This window comes from Drepanopeziza brunnea (assembly GCF_022702325.1).
Source record: "Drepanopeziza brunnea f. sp. 'multigermtubi' strain 214-2 chromosome Unknown ctg1, whole genome shotgun sequence".
Lineage (NCBI taxonomy): Eukaryota > Fungi > Ascomycota > Leotiomycetes > Helotiales > Drepanopezizaceae > Drepanopeziza > Drepanopeziza brunnea.
In genome coordinates, this window is record NW_027094064.1 from 5,420,216 (window position 1) to 5,438,342 (window position 18,127).

General features: G+C 52.4%; 10 protein-coding genes across 10 annotated transcripts; 5 read left to right on the forward strand and 5 right to left on the reverse strand.

Moving 5' to 3' along the window:
* Positions 1 to 780: 780 nt before the first annotated feature.
* L3040_001069 (uncharacterized protein) lies at positions 781 to 1,380 on the forward strand (the record flags this gene model as incomplete). Its single annotated transcript, XM_007295003.2, has 2 exons — positions 781 to 819; positions 889 to 1,380. 2 exons carry the CDS (start codon positions 781 to 783, stop codon positions 1,378 to 1,380), a joined length of 531 nt encoding a protein of 176 aa, XP_007295065.1.
* A 77-nt stretch (positions 1,381 to 1,457) lies between these two features.
* On the reverse strand, positions 1,458 to 2,715 carry L3040_001070 (uncharacterized protein; the record flags this gene model as incomplete). Its single annotated transcript, XM_007295004.2, has 3 exons — positions 1,458 to 1,827; positions 1,894 to 2,173; positions 2,238 to 2,715. 3 exons carry the CDS (start codon positions 2,713 to 2,715, stop codon positions 1,458 to 1,460), a joined length of 1,128 nt encoding a protein of 375 aa, XP_007295066.1.
* Positions 2,716 to 3,606: 891 nt separating this feature from the next.
* L3040_001071 (uncharacterized protein) lies at positions 3,607 to 5,829 on the forward strand (the record flags this gene model as incomplete). The annotated part of the gene is made up of 3 exons (XM_066155418.1): positions 3,607 to 3,884; positions 3,980 to 5,248; positions 5,331 to 5,829. The coding sequence occupies 3 exons, from the start codon at positions 3,607 to 3,609 to the stop codon at positions 5,827 to 5,829; spliced, it is 2,046 nt and encodes a 681-aa protein (XP_066013434.1).
* Positions 5,830 to 6,031: 202 nt separating this feature from the next.
* Positions 6,032 to 7,376, reverse strand: L3040_001072 (uncharacterized protein; the record flags this gene model as incomplete). The annotated part of the gene is made up of 3 exons (XM_007295006.2): positions 6,032 to 6,747; positions 6,861 to 7,241; positions 7,316 to 7,376. 3 exons carry the CDS (start codon positions 7,374 to 7,376, stop codon positions 6,032 to 6,034), a joined length of 1,158 nt encoding a protein of 385 aa, XP_007295068.1.
* A 1,160-nt stretch (positions 7,377 to 8,536) lies between these two features.
* On the reverse strand, positions 8,537 to 9,507 carry L3040_001073 (uncharacterized protein; the record flags this gene model as incomplete). Its single annotated transcript, XM_066155419.1, has 2 exons — positions 8,537 to 8,926; positions 9,052 to 9,507. The coding sequence occupies 2 exons, from the start codon at positions 9,505 to 9,507 to the stop codon at positions 8,537 to 8,539; spliced, it is 846 nt and encodes a 281-aa protein (XP_066013435.1).
* Positions 9,508 to 9,934: 427 nt separating this feature from the next.
* L3040_001074 (uncharacterized protein) lies at positions 9,935 to 10,486 on the forward strand (the record flags this gene model as incomplete). Its single annotated transcript, XM_066155420.1, has 3 exons — positions 9,935 to 10,054; positions 10,135 to 10,263; positions 10,376 to 10,486. The coding sequence occupies 3 exons, from the start codon at positions 9,935 to 9,937 to the stop codon at positions 10,484 to 10,486; spliced, it is 360 nt and encodes a 119-aa protein (XP_066013436.1).
* Positions 10,487 to 11,146: 660 nt separating this feature from the next.
* On the forward strand, positions 11,147 to 12,699 carry L3040_001075 (uncharacterized protein; the record flags this gene model as incomplete). Its single annotated transcript, XM_066155421.1, has 4 exons — positions 11,147 to 11,237; positions 11,290 to 12,246; positions 12,319 to 12,385; positions 12,447 to 12,699. The coding sequence occupies 4 exons, from the start codon at positions 11,147 to 11,149 to the stop codon at positions 12,697 to 12,699; spliced, it is 1,368 nt and encodes a 455-aa protein (XP_066013437.1).
* A 356-nt stretch (positions 12,700 to 13,055) lies between these two features.
* On the reverse strand, positions 13,056 to 13,918 carry L3040_001076 (uncharacterized protein; the record flags this gene model as incomplete). Its single annotated transcript, XM_066155422.1, has 3 exons — positions 13,056 to 13,091; positions 13,294 to 13,308; positions 13,568 to 13,918. 3 exons carry the CDS (start codon positions 13,916 to 13,918, stop codon positions 13,056 to 13,058), a joined length of 402 nt encoding a protein of 133 aa, XP_066013438.1.
* Positions 13,919 to 14,706: 788 nt separating this feature from the next.
* L3040_001077 (uncharacterized protein) lies at positions 14,707 to 15,801 on the forward strand (the record flags this gene model as incomplete). Its single annotated transcript, XM_007295010.2, has 2 exons — positions 14,707 to 15,228; positions 15,331 to 15,801. The coding sequence occupies 2 exons, from the start codon at positions 14,707 to 14,709 to the stop codon at positions 15,799 to 15,801; spliced, it is 993 nt and encodes a 330-aa protein (XP_007295072.2).
* A 400-nt stretch (positions 15,802 to 16,201) lies between these two features.
* Positions 16,202 to 17,377, reverse strand: L3040_001078 (uncharacterized protein; the record flags this gene model as incomplete). The annotated part of the gene is made up of 1 exon (XM_007295011.2): positions 16,202 to 17,377. One exon carries the CDS (start codon positions 17,375 to 17,377, stop codon positions 16,202 to 16,204), a length of 1,176 nt encoding a protein of 391 aa, XP_007295073.2.
* Between the last annotated feature and the right edge of the window lie 750 nt (positions 17,378 to 18,127).

The following is an 18,127-nucleotide window of genomic DNA, read 5'->3' on the forward strand; positions in this document are numbered from 1 at the left end:
CTTAGCCGAGACCTCCTTTTCGGCTAGATAGGCGAGCTAGATAAGCGAGGCTTATCTACAACAGCTTAGGCCATGTAAACATTTTTTTCTTTTCGATACCGAGACCTCGGAATTGGAACAGAAGGGGATGCTTGAGTTGCAGCTAGCTGTCTTTTCATTGTTTTGAGTAGATCTGATGATCAGATGGCCAGATCTGGATGCTGGACGTTGGACCTGGGCTCAGCGCCTGCCATGGTTGCGCCAGTTGCGGCAGTCGCGGCAGGGCTTGAAAGCTTAATATACAACGTCACAAACCCTGAGGGTAGGGTAACCAGGGGGTTTAAAGTGGAGGTTTTAACTTCTGAGGCACACGCAGGCTGTAGCATTTCCGCGGGGGGGGAGTGGTAGTAGTTCTGCGGCTGTCAGCGGCTATCGAAGGGTCTCGGGGAGTCTCGGGTCTTGTTATATTTGGCAAGATGTCGGAAACGGGCCTTGCATTTCGGGGCTCTCTCTGGCTTACTCGGTACGTACGGAGAAGTACATACAGTAAGGTGGATCAATCACTGCCCACACCAAGTGAGTCGCCATCCGCTTCAGCGGCTAACCTTTACACCCCGCGCCGGAGGTAAATGAAGTCGCGTCTTCCAGGTGAGATGGGCCATGGCTTTAGAAGCTGTGAGAAACTCGTACAATACCTACATATAAGTAGTGACAATATTCCTCTTACAGATAAGGTACAGTCTTTAAGGCAGCACAGTCTTGGCAATTAACAGAAAAGTACCATAATCCCTCCGCATCAAGATGACCTCGATCAAACCCCTCAGTCAGCCATTGAGCACCGTAAGTTTCCACACTCCACTCAGCGCCCATCGATACCTCACGATAGAGATACTGAGATATCGCTCCCAGGTCGAAGAGATCGTGGCGCAAGAGAAAGCCCTTGCCCTATTACACTTCACCTCGGAAGATGCCTTCGAGCTCGGCGTCCTCATCCGCAACCGGCTGCGCGACATCTCGGACAAGCCAGCCGTCATCAACATCGCGCTGGCCAACCGCCAGCAGCTGCTCTTCCACGCGACGTCACGCTGCGGCACCGTGCCCGAGAACGACAATTGGGTCCGACGCAAGCGGAACGTCGTGCTGCGCTTCGGGATGAGCACCTGGGCTGCGCACATCATGTTTGACAAGGGCGACGAGGAGAAGTTCAAGAAAATGTTCCAGCTGGGTGACAGGTCGGAGGACTATGCCATCCATGGCGGGGGCTACCCGGTTCGTGTGGTGGGTGTCGAGGGGCCGGTGGCGGCGGTTGTTGTGAGTGGCTTGGCGTCGGAAGAGGACCACCAGGTGATTGTGGAGTGTTTGCAGGAGATGTTAACGGCGCAGAAGACGACGCAGAAGTAGGAAGCAGTTATACGTTTATCTGTTTCTCCATGGCCATGCCCATCCGTACGAACATTCCAAGTGAGATAGATACCCACTTAAGAGGCATCAGGAGTCGCGTTCCCACCACGGTCCGCTCTCATAATCATCTGTAGGATCTCGGTATCAAGCCTGGCATCTTCGATGGTCGTCTTGACCGGTTTTCCCAGCTTTACCCACTCGTAAACCTTCTTCAACTCAATTGTGTAAGCGTCCTCGTATGTTTGCCGAACCGTTGTCTCCTTGAGCGAACCATTTACGCTCTTCAATACACGAAGGGTAATAGGAAGACCTTTCACATAAGGTGTATCGTACTGGATGCGAACTATCTTGTCTTTTCCGTATACTTCAATGTGTGCGTCAAAGTGAGGCACGGAATGGAGCCCAGACTCATAGCTCACCGCGAAGCCGGGGTATTGAAAGATCACGCTATTTAGCTACTTTTAGGGCTTATTTCGAGGTAAGGGCAGGTTAGGTAGGGACAAAGACACATACCTCCAAAATGGCACCCCGGAATAAACACCCAGCACTGACTGAGGCATGCCTAGAGCTTCTCTCATGGCTGATATATCGTGCGTGCCGAGACCACTGAGAACTCGCCACATCATAGTTGAGGAATCGTCGACTGGAACACTGCATTCGACCTCTAGAGCCTGATGCACGAGTCTTGTGGCTCTCTCCTTGCGGTCCAAGACATCCCGTTCCTCATAATCGTCGAACGATTTGGGAAATGTGCCGGACTGGCCAACAAATACGCTATTGGGCCCAATGATATCTGGACACGGCCCTCAGTACAACTTACGTAGAAGTTTATAGCCTTGGGTGGCAGGGATACATACCTCGGACTCTCGCATACAGGATCTTCTCAATGCCTCCGATCTCTTGGACGGCGGCTTCAAAGGCTGGGGCGTATCTCCGCATGTACCCAACCATAAGCCTGCCCCTCGAGCTCCCCTCCGCCGCCCGAATGCGATCCATGTCGCGGAGATTCAGCGCGAGAGGTTTCTCGACAAAGACGCACTTGTCGTGCTGCAAGGCAAGAATCGCTTGCTCGCTGTGGTACTCGTCGCTGCTGAGCACGAAGACAACATCAACGTCTTCGGAAGAGCACAGCTCGCTTGCGTTTTTGGTCGTCTTGGGCGGCATGCGGCCGAGAATCTTGCCCTGGCAATGCTCGAGAGCACCGGTGGATACATCGCAGAGGTAGGTAATGCGGAAATGGTCTGATAAGAAGCTCAGGGTTGGAATATGGACGACTTGAGCAACTTCACCGCACCCGATGAGTCCAACTCGGACTTTGGTGCTACTGGAATTCATCTTGGGTGTCGACGAAGAGCTTTCAGAGACAACTCATAATAAAGGAACAGAATAAGGGAAGGCTAAAGATTACCGACAGAGAGAAGAGGAAGAGCTTTGTATTTATTTAACGTCAATCAGTGTTGATCGGTCAGTGTTGATTAGCCAATGCCTGTGAAGGTTAACGTCCTAGATTCCAGTAGTCTACGGTGACAATGAACCCCTTCCATCCTCAGAGTTAACATTCCTAGCACGTTGATACGTACGTAGTATTTACAACCAACTACATACAACATATACATATAACATATATGGCATATATAACATATAGACTTTCGCTTGACACACGGTAGACCCATGCACTCGGCCAAGATACACTGTCTCGGTAATCTCTTCTGCCAATTGCAATGCCAATGCCAAGGTCTCAGTAGAGTCTACGGAGCTCCCGCACTCGGTCCGTGGGCTTTCCAACCGAGACTCTTCCTCTCCTGTCAGATGCCGGCTCTCAGATTCAGATTTCAAATCCCAGATCCCCCTTTCCCCATTCCCACTTCCCACTTCCCACTTCATATCGACGGCACTTTCCCGTCTGGTGCTCTCTCCTAGCCACACTTCCACTCTTGCCAGGTCAGTCAGTGGTTACCTCTTTCAACGCGGAGTAGCGAGCGCGGGGTATTTACAAGACCTACCCGTTTACCCTCCGCCGATCACACTCCTTGGCTATATCGCGTCGCCTAATAAGAGGAAAGACAAAATCCAGTCTGAAGTTCGTTCATTCAAGTACTACCGTGCGTACTTTGGATTCCCCCGAAACTCCCCTGGTCTCATCAATCGAGCAGCACTGTTCTAGCTGTGCCTCGTCCCCAAGTCCAAGTCCAGGTCCAACCAAGTACAAGTCCGGGAAGTCAAGGCATGTCTGCCCCATACATCGATCCAAGTTTATCCGGACAAGCAGCCACAGGCCCTACTCTCACTCCTGGCTCATCCGAGCCCGACACCCGCGAAGATGGCCCAACCTCTAAGTCGAAGGCCCGATTCAGGACCATGGCTTTTCCCCGAAAGCGCGCTGTCACCGCGTGCGATACGTGCAGATGGAAGAAGACCAAGTGTGGTAACGAGCGCCCAGTATGCGCATCTTGTGCCAAAAACGAGTGGCCTTGCTCCTATGATCCGCGTCTGGATCATGCCTCGTAAGTATTACTTCCCCCAAGATTATCTATCTAGACTGTTCAGTAGCAGGCTTCAAGTCGGACTTTTTTGGTACGCACGCTAAGCTTCGCCCTAGCTTCGATCCTGCGAGCTTGCTTATCCTGGAGAAGCTGAACTTGACCCTGCAAAAGCTTGGCGATCTCGACCAGGAAGTCAAGAGCCAGAAGACCTCCCGAGTTATCGATGATCCAAGGTTTACCGCCAGGACGGCTACGACAAGCTCCCCGAGCGATGTAGCCTTCAACGCCACTCCGTCGTCGTCGGCGTCGGTCGCGCCGTCCGATTGCCTTCAAGTGCCTACTGCGTTTGCATCCGCCGAAACAATCCTGAGTTGGCCCGTCTTCAATAGCCGCTGGCCACGCAACTGCTTGTCCCAAGAGCTTCTGATTAATAGCCTCCCCACTGCGCGTCGCGATCCAGACTCTGTTAAACGCGGCCAGGGCATTAACGAAGAAAGCGTTCCAGGTCTCGTGGAACGCTTTCTACAGCTGGTACATTCGAAGAACCCCGTGTTCCACACCCGACAGATACGCGAGGCGGCAAGGCATGTTGCCGAGTATGGTATTGGTTGGGATGCCTCGTCGTGCGTTGTACTGCTCGCCTGTGCCTTGGGTGTTATGGCGCGTCCATACGACCCGTCACCGGAGGCAGGGCTCCTGAGCGATCGCACTTCTCTTCTCGAAGCCTCTCAACTCTTGAAAACGAGTGACATGTTCTACCAGGTCGCGCGAAAACGAATTGGACTTCTTGAACCCAGTATCGTGGCAGGTCAATGCCACATGCTTGCAGGTATCTACCTCATGTATACTCTGCATCCGCTCGAAGCTTGGGCTGCATTCCATCAAGCGGGTTCGGTTTATACACTGTACCTGAGAAGCAAGGCTGCGCTTCAAGAACGGAGCAATGGTATGGATTTCACGCCATCCAACTCCGATAGACGTCTCGAGCAACGACTGTACTGGACGGTCTTGAAGTCAGAATGTGAATTCCGCGTTCAGCTCGACCTCCCGCAGTCAGACCTCTACAAGCTTGACTATCCATTCTTATTTCCTAGTCCACCGAGTCCTAGTAGCCCCGTCGCGAGCCCAGAGGATCAAATAGGCGATCCGGGGTCAGTTTCTGCAGCATCAACATCGTCGCAGCTCCATTCTCTAGTTTCAGCCTCCAGTCCCCAGCACGCCGAAGAACAGACATGGTTCTACTACCTGAGCGAGATCTCATTGCGGCGGATCCAAAATCGCGTCCTCAATGCCTTCTATAAAGAAGATCATCAACACTGGCTTCAGATGGACCCTGCCAGCATGATCAGTGTTGCCGAAGAGATCGAGGCACAAGTAGACACTTGGTAGGTGGCGATTCCGCTTCAGTGAGAGCCAGTCCAAGTCCATTCTTCTCACACCCACCAGTCACGCCTCACTACCCCTTAGCATTCGTTTTGACGGGCTGGAGGAAAAGACCGACGAGCTACGCCACATGACCCAGGGCCGCATCGTGGAGATACGGCGTCTACTCTACAGACCCTTCCTCTACTATGCAATACATGCCCCCCATCAAGTAAGAATGCGTTGGGACTTGACGAGCACGCTGAAAGGGTTTGTTCAGAAATGCCTCGCAGCCCACCAGGCCCCGGCGGGCATTGGTCTGACCCACCGCCACCACGGCACCTGGTATGAGCTCTGCGAAGCCTTTAGCATCGCGATGATACTGCTGGCTGCGCACATGGCCGAACTTATCAGCATAAACCTCCAGTCGTTGTCGTCACCCCAGCAGGCGGAAGACCTAAGCGACAATCAGCAGTACGCACGCACCCTACAGGTTTGTGTCGAACGGTTGCGATACTGGGAGGCAGAAGCGTCACCAGATATTGCGTTGGCGCGTAGGATTATTGAAGAACTGTTGGTAACACAGCGGTTGGTGCACCAGTAGATAGTTTTATTGGCCTTGATGCAAGAGCCTATCATATTCTCGCTTAGCCAAGCGAGCCCCTATTCCCGATCAACCTTGCGACCGTCAAGAACACGCGCCGCCCTAACTACGGACTGCATGCACGAGTAAGCCTAGTGCTTGGATGACATAGATGCTAATCGATATATTGACCGCCCGTCATGAAGGCTATGGAACAAAATGTTCAATTATCCTGCGGATACACCAGGCCGCCCTCCTTCCGGATCCCATCCATCAGCCTCATCATCCTCAGGCTCTCATCCAACGGCATCACGGCGTTCTCGGTGAGCCCATTGGCAATGTCCTGCGCCACAGCATCCGCCTCCCAGATGAAGCCCAAAGCCCCCTCGGGGCGCTCCACGTTGAACGTCCTCACCTCCCTCTGATCCTCCTCCCCAAACCCGGGCTGCGGCCCCTCCACCACGCGGAACCCATCCGGCAAGCTGCCCGCGCGCCCAAAGATCGTTATCGTCCCGCTAGAGCCCTCAATGCGCGCAAAGTCCCCCGCGGAGCGGTAGCGGAAGGTCGAGGACAGGATGGCCGTCTTGGTCCGGCTGCCCCCGCCGGTCGTCGTCGGGTACTCGAGCACGATGACGTTGGACTCGTCGATGCCGTCGACGATGCTGAGCGAGGAGGCCACCCGCGCGAGCGGCGGGTGCGCCTGGCCGACCTTGAAGTCGCCCATGATGAGGGACGCGTAGGTCAGCGTGTAGATGCCGATGTCGAGGAGGGCGCCGGCGCCGAGGGCGGGGTCCCGCAGGCGTGACGTGGGCGGGAGGCTGTCGAGCGGCATGTAGTTGCCAAAGTCGAAGAAGAAGCGCTCGACGTCGCCGATGGAGCGCTTGTCGATGAGCTCGGAGCGGAGGGCCGTGAATAGAGGGGAGAAGCGCGTCCAGACGGCTGAGGAATGGGAGGGTCAGCATAGTACAGCACAGGCAAGCAGGCAGAAAAGGAGGAGATAAGAGAAGAAAAAGAAGGGGGAAAAAACACGATCGATCCGATCCCAAACCAACCTTCCATGACAAAAACCCCCTTCCTCCGCGCCGCATCAACCACCTCACGCGCCTCCCCCTCGTTGATGGTAAACGGCTTCTCGCACAGGACGTGCTTCCCCGCCGCGATGGCATCCAGACAGTTCTTCTTGTGCAGCGAGTGCGGCGTGCCCACGTACACGACATCCACGTCCGCGGCCGCATACACGCCCTGGTAGTCCGCATACACGACGGGCTTGGGTGCCCCAGCACCCTCCTTCCCGTGCCACAGCTTCTCCACGAAGGCGTTGCCCTTCTCCAGCGAGGAGGAGCCGAGCGCGGCGATGGTGTGTTTGGCTTTTGGGGGGCTCGGGGAGGAGGCGAGCATGTCGGTGACGAACATGGTGGAGATCCATCCTGTGCCTGTATTTTTTTAAGGGTTGTTGGTCTTTTTCTCTCCTTTTGTATCACTAGGACCTGAGAGGAGGAGACGTTACCTAGAATACCCCATCGGAGCTCTGGAATTGCCGTGTTGGTGTCGGCGGCGATGCTACCCATTGTTGGCAAGCAAGGAATACGGGTTGCGAAGTCGACTTTCGGGTAAAAGATGATTGCTCTCGTGCCCTCCCTTTCTCTCTCTCTTTCCTCTCAGTAAATGAATATGACCCAGCTCAAGAGCAAGGCGGGGATTCAATCCTGACTTACTTACTTACTCACAAGTGCTGCTGCTGCCTTCTCGATATATAAATCAGGGAGATAGTTAAGTAAGTCGAAGTGTTCGTTCGAAACGGAAGGAAGGATATGCAATTCAATTCTCAATTCTGTCCAACAGAGAAAGAATCTATTCCCAGGCGTGACGCGAGATCTTTTCAAGTAAACAGCAGCAGGACGTCACTTCCCTCTATTTAATACAAATACTCCGTAACAACCAAGTGGGCATGCATCACGTTATCCACCGCGTACGTACGGTAAAGTCCCCGCGGGGGTAGGATTTCCTCCGTAGGAGTAGATAGCCGGGGAAAAATAAATAATGGCAAGGCTTACTTCGCACGACGGTTTGGCAACGACGACGGTAGCGACGGACGACATCGAACGTCCGATACTCCCCGGGTGATACACTCCCCCCCCCCTCCTCCTCCCGCAGATAACTCCCGTCTCTCGGATACGGTACGGACCGATCAAGCTAGGGGGCGGCGGTGGCGGTGCATGTGTTATATATATATATATATATATATCATTTTTTTTTGTTGTCCGCTCCGGGGCTAAGTATGGCATGCATACCTACTCCGTAGAGTACTTAGCTTGACTTGTCCCGAGGCTGTTCACAGCTGAGCTGCCGCGGCTTTTTCCCCGGTCTTAAGTATGTGTTTGCCTGACTTAGCTTTATTTTTGTGGACTGATTTACTCGAGTACTTACTTACTTTCAGGAGGATGAGGGTAGATAGATGGAAGAAGGGAAAAAAAGGTTCGGAGTAAAAAAAAAAAAGAAAAGAAAAGAAGAAAAAAGAAGGGGAAAAAAACGATAACTATTGCTTTGTTTACAATGCTGAAATAAGCAAATAAGCGAAGAGGTGTCACAGTTCCTAAACAAGCAGGACCAGCTTAGCGAATGGTGGTCTTGGGCAATGGCAATGGCAATAGCATGCCAATCCGGATATTTACTTAGGGAGTGGTATTTACTTGGGTTCTGGTATCATTTCAAATAAAATTTCATATCCTCAGTCACAGTCCGTAGGATCCCAATCCGTAACCAGATACTCGTCACATCTATCCAGATCCCCCATCCCGTCCTCGTCAATCTCAAATTTATCTACCTCCGCGTTCGCTATAATCCGTTCCCTCTTCACGCTCTTCGGCAACGGCACATATCCATGCTGCAAACTCCATCTCACCAGCAGCTGCGCAGGCGTACACGCATACCTCTTGCTCAGCTCCACGACTGTGGGATGTTTCATACGCATCGCGCGCGCGAGAGGCGCGTACGCTTCAACAACTATACCATGCGATGCGCAAAAGGTGGTAATATCGGTACGGGTATTAAAGGGGTGCACTTCAACCTGATTAACGGCCGGTACAAGTTTCGTCTTCGCGTCGAGAAGTTCTTGCAACTACGTGCAAAAGCTGTCAGCAGGTCAACTAACTCACTTTGGCATCTCCTCACTTTCTCATTGCTAGGGATTGGGAAAACGAGACCGGGAATAATACGTACGTGTTTAACTCCAAAATTACTCACTCCCCCAGCCCTCACCTCCCCTTCCTGCACGGCATCCTCCACCGCCCGCCAACACTCCAGCCTCGCTTTCTTCCCACCATACGGACTGTGCAGCAGATACAGGTCCAAATATCCTAGCCCGCTCTGTTTGATGCTCTTCTTAATGCTCTTCCTCGTCGCATCGTACCCATTGTTTTCTTTCAGTTTTGTCGTGAACCATATATCCTCTCTCTTCAGCCCGGTGGTGTTTTGATCCGAATCCAGGTAGGACCGGATCGATGAGCCGACTTCGGCTTCATTCGCGTACCATTCTGCACTGTCGATTGCGCGGTAGCCGGCGGATAGGGCATGCGTTACTGCGTTCTTCGTTTGAGAGCCGCTGGTCATGTAGACACCGAGGTGGATTCGGGGCATTTGGATGTCATTGTTGAGTCTGATGGTGCTGGCCACGCTGTAACTGGGCCTCTGGGAGGTCATGGTCTGAATATATCTTTTGGTCGGAAAGATCTTGGGTGGATTCGGGTAGAGGGTGCAAAAAGGGCGAAGAGACATTGAGAAGGCAACGGAACGGATTGAAGATCAGTACCGGTAAATCCCAGAAGGTGGGGGTGGGGCTCAAGGATGTTCGATTGAGGATAACCAGGTACGTACCGGTAGTACAGTAAGTTCTCGAGTGCTCCGAGGGGCACATTCTCGAGATTCGATGAACCACAATGACGTCACTGGATCGAGGATTGGCGGGGTAGTGAGGGGCAGTCCCAGCCCCGCATTTGGAGAGCTTCATCTGGCCACAGCATCTTTTGCAATCGATCCGCCCCGCTGCTGGCGATTTTCGTACATTTCTTTTACAAATTCGTTCCATCTTACAAACCTCGACACCGTCGAAGCGAGTAAACAAACAAGAATGCCTGAGGCTGCCCAAATAAACCGCTCCCTATCCACGATCCGGACGGAGCTCGAGTTCCTGCAAGCATCGAACGTCCTCTCAGGAGCACAGTTCCAATCGATCATGGCCCAACTCCCTGTCAGTACTCCGTAGGATAGCTGCTACGTGTTTCTGGGCACCACTCCAGGGGATGAGATGTTGACAGGAAGTCCGTATAGCACAACGGCCAAGCATCTGGTTACATCGACCCTCGCTACGATCCAAATCCGCAGCAGCAATTCCATCCCAGCCAGGTGGCTCAGCAGGCGCAGGATCCGAACCACCCTGCGCATCCCAAAAATCCCAAGGTAATCAATCAATCAATCAATCAATCAATCAATCTTGCCTCTGCCCCTTCAGATACCGTGTGCAAAAGAGGTTGCTTGAATGTTTGAATGATCAGTGACTGACATCGAATAGCACCACGAATGGGCACGGAACATGGCGAGTAAATTCGGGAATGCGGCCATGTTTGGAGCCGGTGCAACTTTTGGAGGCGATCTCGTTAACGATGTTATGCGAAAGTTTTGATCTAGTGACGAATGTATGGGCGATATTGTACACAATCGAGGTGAAAATATTGTGATAAACTGTCTTGGGCATCTCAGATGGATCTCAACTCGTGACCGCGCTAATGTACGCGGTGTGCGGTGGCAGAAAGCTTAGCGAGTGCCAGCCAAAGAAAATCTCGTCGACTGGGAAACAAAGCTCAAAGACGTCCGTCACATCTATCTATCTTTCAACAAGACATTGATGATGCCAATGCCAATGCCAATGCCAGCTGTCAACATTGGACAACTCAGAGCAAGGCAATCCAAGGCCAAAAAAAATTATGCCATTCAAGGGGTCAAGCAGTCTTGGATTTGCCAGCGCTAAATCATCTTGGAATTGCTGGTGGTCCCACCCCAGCCACCTCCTCCTCACCCCCCAACCACCCCTCTCATGCTCAGTATTTCTACAACCAGAACCATATCATATCTCTCAAACACGCATATCCAGACACACCCTCACACCTCTTCTGTACATTATTTACGCATTCTCACAGCGCCCAGTACTTCTGACTGTCTTTACTTTCTGACTCCCAGCTCAGCAGTAAGTACCATCGCAGACTCTCGGCACGCTGGGCTACCGGTATTCTGTACCTATTGAGCGTTGGTTCCTTCTCTGTACATCACCTTTTTCATATACATAATGTTTTCAAAGTCGATTGTCACCATCGCAGCAACCCTATGCGAGCTCGCTGCTGCTCAAACATTCTCCGCCTGCAATCCTCTCTATTCGAGTAAGTCACCTTGCCGCTCTGAATCTGCAGCCGCTTACGGACATTCAAATAGCCGGATGTCCTGTAAATACAGCTTTGGGAAGGTCAATTAGTGTCGACTTCACGAAAGGCTCCGTCAACTCCTTTACAGCCGTCGGAGATACTACTTACGACTCGAATGGCGTCCATCTCACAGTACGCAAAGGCGGAGATGCTCCCCAACTCACCAGCGTATTCTACATCATGTTTGGAAGGGTTCAGTTCACAATGAAGTCGGCTCCTGGTGCGGGTATTGTGAGCTCACTGGTTCTGCAATCCGACACCCTCGACGAAATCGACATAGAGTGGTTGGGTGCAGATGATACGGAGATGCAGACCAATTACTTTGGCAAGGGCGATGTTACCTCATACAACCGAGGAGCTTACAATCCTGCGCCCAACAACCAGGGCGAGTTCATATCGTACACCATCGATTGGACTGCGGAGCAGATTACTTGGTCTGTTGGGGACCAGGTGGTTCGGGTTCTCACACCAGCTGACGCGGATACCAATCAATACCCGCAATCCCCTATGCAAGTAAAATTTGGGGCATGGTCAGGAGGAGACCCTGCGAATCCTGCCGGAACTATTGACTGGTCCCGAGGACCGACTGACTACTCTCAAGGACCATTTACCATGTCCGTAAGATCCATTCAAGTCACCGACTACTCGACCGGGACCCAATACAAATATGGCGATACTAGTGGTAACTGGCCATCGATCGAAGCAGTGGGTGGGAAAGTCAATGGAAACATAGGCGCAGCAGGATCACCAGTGGCAAGCGCAGACATCCCCGCCATCACTTCACCCTCCCCACAAATTCCCGTCGGACTCGGCGAAGACGAAGACTCGGCCGCCAGACAGACTGGCTGGCCTTGGGTTGCTACCACAACCCTCACAACAGTAGCCGCGACCAGCGCGCCTGGAGTCCCTTCCGGCTGGGTTATAACCTCTGAAGGGAAAGTGGTGCCTGCAAGTTCTGCGGCAGTACGTACGTCCACACCCTCCCTCCTTTTATGTTTTGATCCCCGCATATGATGGCCAGCGACTAACAAGAAGACAGGTTCTAGCAGCTTCAACCCTATACTACTCAGCGGACCCATCGCCCTCGGTCTTATCGCCGCCACTAGGTGGCGGCTTTGAAAGGTCAACCGGCTGGGACGACCGCGGTTTTCCAACGACATACACCAGAATATCTGGCTGGGAGACGCAAGTAGAGAGTTTTGACGGCCAGGGACTTTTCATCACAGCTGCTCCGACGCCGATGGCGACGCCTGTTGGTGCTGCTACGCAGGGAGCCTGTTTTGGGCTGAATTGTGGAACGAATGGGAAGGTTGTGGGCACGAGTAGCTCGAAAGCTGGTGGTATTATGCAGCAGGCCCCGAATTGGAGAGGTGCGGCCGTCTTGGGGGTGATTGCTGCGCTAGAGAGGCTGCTGCTATGAACGAATACTGAAGTTACAGGTGATCATGGCTTGAAGCTGGGAATGGGATTAATGGGTGGAAGGAGAATGGGTTAGCTGGCTGGCACCGGACGTAATGATGTAATGATACACACGATATAGATTCGAGCGAAATACCCAATGTATTAATTACAGCGTCTGTCAATCTGCTGACCCCTTGGTCGACCGGCACCTCCAAAAGCTTTCGGGACCACGTCGAACAACAGGCGCTGCTAGTTAATAGTCGCCGATGACCGACCGACCACTCTCTCATTTCAGTTCTCTCTCTTTATCTTTGTCTGACAAGATTACGTCGTATAATGAATGAATGGCCAGCCAGCTTCTGCAAACAATACCGCTCATTCATCATAATCTGATTCTTCCTCTTCCGGACGCTGTAAGATTCGGGGGTTTTTCAAATTAGCGGCTTGTTCACCAAGTTCAGAGTTCAAAGTCGAGAAAGGCTTTTGAAATTTATTTTCTTCTTTCCTCTTTTTTTTTTCTTTTTCTTTCTTTCTTTTTCTCTTCCGGAGCCAAAGGGGGGAAAGAGTTGATGGATGGATGGGTGGGAAAGGAAAAATTGAGGTGAGAGCTTACTTTTCTGTGGTCCTTCTGTAGATCGGAAAGAGTAAGTAAGCGAGTGAGCTTGGTAAGGGTGTATGTGTGTATGTGTATGTGTGTATGTGTGTATGGATGGATGGATTCGTGATGCCCTTTTCTTGACAATAATGGAGATGGTAGAGACGTCTTGGGAATCAATCCCTTCTGAGAGGTGGGATGGATGGATGGATGGAGAGAGGAGGGGATAAGAAAGCGTGTTTTTTTTCGGGCGAGTTGGAGATTAACGAGCGAATGGAATGGAATTACTTACGTGTTTGCGATTCTTGGAGTGTTTCTTCTTCCTCTTCTGGATGACCTCATCGTCGTGGTCGTGGTGGTGGTCATCATGGTGGTGGTCATCATGGTGGTGGTGGTCATCGTGGTGGTCGTGGTGGTGGTGGTCGTGGTCGAAGTCGAAGAAGCTCCTGCTCTCCGGCGCGGGGTCCCGTGTCTGCAGCGAGTTCTTTGGTGCAGGATTTCGTCCCGGACGGTCTGGAAGGGACAGTTTCTGGTCTGGGAAGGACAGGCCGCGAGGGAAGGTGAGAGGGAAAGTGAGAGGGAAGGTGTAGACCGGGAGGAGCGCTGTGGCGAGGAGGAGGAGGGGTGAGGTGTTGAGGTGCATTGTGTATGGCTTATGGATTTTGAACGATCGATTGGCTCTTGAAGATGGTTTAGAGAGTGACTTGAGGTTGAGTGTGAATAGATAGGTAGGAGTTCTACGTATGCATGAGGGGAACACGGAGAGCAGAGATTCTGGACGGGTTTGTATGAGCTATTATATACTTCGCTCGCAGGTCTAACTAATGAATCCTTTGGAAGCTTAAAACATTTTTCTCGTTCTGACCCTTTCTACTTCTGGCTCGCGAGAAGAAGAGGATTCTAATACTCTAACCTTCTTAAGGAATCATTGATTAGGCCGGCGGGGAAGTACAGGTATAAAGTTGTAGACATCCCAGACGAATCACTTCGTAGGGGGAAAAAAAAGCTGGGATAACCGAGAGCTCTTAGGTAAACAACAGGCAGCACTCATTAACAAGAAGACTTTAAATCAGATATTGCTATTGCTGGTCTTTAATATCAGCAAGTATCTAAAACTCTCCCGTTGCATTTTGCAAACGGGTCAGCTCGTGAAAAAGCTGAGAGAGTCTTTCTGATTTATTTATCTATCTACCTATCAACCTACCTACCACTACTTACTAGTAGTGGTATGTAGTAGTAAAGGTAAAAAGGGGGGTGTTTACATTCAGCGCTTCTCACCAATCTTTAGCGACAGTTCCACAGCCTATCACCTTGTCCTTGCAGCGCTAGAGAGCAGCCCTGGATAAAGCTCAAGACACAACTTGAATTTCGCGATTACCCCAGAGACACCATCATCAATCACGCCACCCATCCACACCCACCACCGCAACAATGGGCTGGCTCTGGGGCTCTTCCGGCGACGACAGCAACAAAGATAAAGATCCCCTCCGCAACCTCGACCCCGGTCTACGCGAATTCCTCAAGAAAGAATCCCCCGTAAAATACAGCTCCTCAAACCCACCAGCAGCAACAGCAACAGCACCACAACCAGCTGCCGTACCCACGCCCGCCCCCTCGCAGACGCCCACCACGACATCTATCTCCGCAGAGGACACCGGGCCGCAAGTCCCATCTCAGAGCCTGTACAAGGACGGGCGATACGCGCACCTATGGAAGACGTACCAGTCGCAAGCCGACGCCGAATCGACGGCCAAGTCTGACCAGGAGAAGATAGACGACGTGCTGCAGGGCTACAAGGACCGGAAAGCCGGGATCGGGCGGGCGGCGCTGGAGAACTGCGCGATGGAGCAGTGGGAGGTGAACGATTGTTTTTCGAACGGATCGTGGAAGAGCCGGCTCACCATGTGCAGCGCGGAGACGAGGCGCATGGAGCGCTGTTACATGATGCAGGGGGTAGGTATGCTCTCAGCACGCGCGCGGTGTTGGACTGACTGGACGACGACGACGACGACAACTGGTGATGAATGGGACCCATGCTGATGGTTGGCGGTGCAGAAATTCCTAAAGGCTTTGGGATACCTCTCGACTTTTGACCGGCCTCCCGAAGTCGACGAGCAGATCCAGATGCACGCCGATACGCTCTACCACCGCATGCTGGCGCAGGAAAAAGCCATCGAAGACGCTAAAACCGAAGGGAAACCCGTCCCTGAATTCCCGCCCTTGCTCTCCAAGTCCTCGTCCAAGTTGTCTGGGGCGGAGCATCTGAGTGAGGAGGACAATCAACTACAGGTTTCGGATCTGCCGAGAAAAATGCAGGCCGAGTTCAAGAAGAGGTTAGAGGGGCTGAGTGACGAGGAGAGGGAGGTCGAGCAGAGAGCTATAAAGGCCGAGATTCAAGCTGGTGAGCAAGTTGCAAGGAATTTAGGAGGGGTTTTTGAGAAGCAGGCGGAGGAGCGGCAGACGAGGAAGGAACAGGGGAAGGAGACCATTGGGGATAAGCTGGCATCGGTCTTTGGATTCCGGTGACGACAAGTGTGATGCTTGCGGACTGTGAAAATAAAGATGATAGTGAGGATACGGATATGGGAAAGAAGTGCGAGGGCCATACTATGAAAACTGCCCATGGGCGGAAGAAATGCTCTCTGGAATTGGGTAGATGGGATTCCCTTCACTGGGGCCTGTTTATGTGTTGGCACAACGGTACGGATATGTACAAAGTACTTTGGACATGCATATGAATGCATTTGAAAAGTGAGGGGCTCATCCCTAGGACACACGATGTCAAGTCTCTTCTACGAATGCAGGAAGCTCCTATCTCCAATCTGGGAAGATGGGCTTCAAAGGCTTCCCCAGCTCATTCCAAAGACTTCTCGTTTCGGATATTATCATACCGTCGACTCTCAGACCAGAGCTTCCTCTCCCCCCTTCACGAGGATGCCTTCGCCCTCATCTTCTGGATGTGATTCGTATGTAACGCTTCCACCGCCGGAATGATCAGACTCTCAATCTCCATTTCTGGCTCTCCCTCGGGCAGCTCACTGGGGTGTAACGGTCTGTCCCCAATGTCCTCGCCACTCGCCGCGACTCCGACCGTGTTTCCAGTTAACGAAAATGTCTTCTTTCTTCTATGCCTCGGTAGCCTGATCCACTGATCTTTCTGTCCCGGTGCCACAAACACCACTTCCCACTTCCTCGTGGATAGTAAGTTCCCAATCACCAAGTGATGCTGATACCTATCCAACGAGTACTGCGCTTTATGTACCAGAATCTCCGGATCCGTCTCCAGCTTGAACGACACAATCATGCCCTCGGGCGCCCACCCATCAACCAGATTCTTCAAGAACTTCGGCACAGGGTCCAAATCCACAATCAACCGTTTACTCCTCGGCTCCTTGGGCAAGGAGTCAAAATTATCAAACGTCTCCTCCTCCTCTTCCTTTTCCCTCTCCGCCTGCTTGTCCGTCGCATTCGTCGACTGTATCTTATGCTCCACCATGCGCTCCGGCGGCACGAAGAAATCCGACACCGCAGCCGCCAAATACAGCAGCCCATTCGGCCCCAGCGGTCGCATCAGCTGCGCAATCGCGCGCAGCACGAACAGGTAATCATTAATCGTCGTGAACGGCAGCGTCAGCAGCCGGTTCTTCTCCTTGGCCGAATTGTACTTCCTCAGCACCGTTAGCATCTTCTCGCGGTACTCCTCGTTGGCGACCACGTCGCCACCGGGGCCCTCGTGCAGGAAGTCGAGGAAGCAGTCCGTCGCGTGGCTGTAGTGGCGCGAGTACGGCAGCAGGGAGAACTGCCGGTGAAGGAAGATGACCGCGTAGCCGGACTCGAGGAAGTACTCGGCCGACGTCGCGCCCCGCGTGCCCGCGCTGAAGTTGTCGATGAAGCGCACCGTCTGCCGCTCGAGCGGCACCGTCGTACCCCCCGAGGTGACGAGGACCACGCGCCGGCCCGCGGCGGCGTGGTCGTTGACGAAGCCCTCTGCGAGCTTCGTGTGCAGGGCGAGGGTTTTCGGGGGAGGGTTCTCGCCGAAGTAGTCGCGCTCTGCGGCGTCGGCGCTGCTCATTTCCGGTCGCGGGTTCGAATGGTTCGACATTGTACTCTGCGATGAGGAGCTAGAGGTTGAGGAGACCGAGGTCGAGAAGATGGAGCAGGTGGGCGAGGAGGAGCGCTGGGCGAATGTCAAGCTCAAGCCCAAGCTCAAGCTCAACGTTGAGTTTGAGAAGGAAGGCGGGGTTGAGCTCGAGGAAGTGGAGTATTGCGGTGCAGTGGGATGGGGTGCGGGGTCTACTTAGTAATGCGAAATCTTTAAAGGTTCCGCTTAATAGTGGGACTTGACGTCGCAACTTTAGGGGCCCTTCCCTAGAGTGGGCGAAACAAATATGCAATCCCGTCTTTTTCTTACTACTATTTCTTTTATTATACTCTTGTTAAAAGGTAGCTCAAAAACAAGCAAAGATAGAATAATACGAGCGTAGAAGTGATGTAAGTATAGAAGTATGTGTTAAAAGCAAACTGATCTTGAAGGTTTTAAAAAGCACTGACGAATTAGTGTAATACATAGTCAGTGCGCTGACTTTTTACCTGAATTATAGGCCGAATGGACATACCTAAGGATGTAATTCTGACAAACTGGGTAGCCCCGAAAACCTGATGGTGCTCAGCTATGGCAATGTCGCTCTACATTTACGACGGCCATACATGAAAGACCGAAATCATGAAAGGGAGAGGACTCGATTTAGCGAGAGACAATAGGGGGCTTAAGCGAAACGATGTCTTTCCCCTTCAGGTATCAACACGCCATATGCTATTCTGGAGTCTTATTTCTAGGGCCAAACGTGCGATC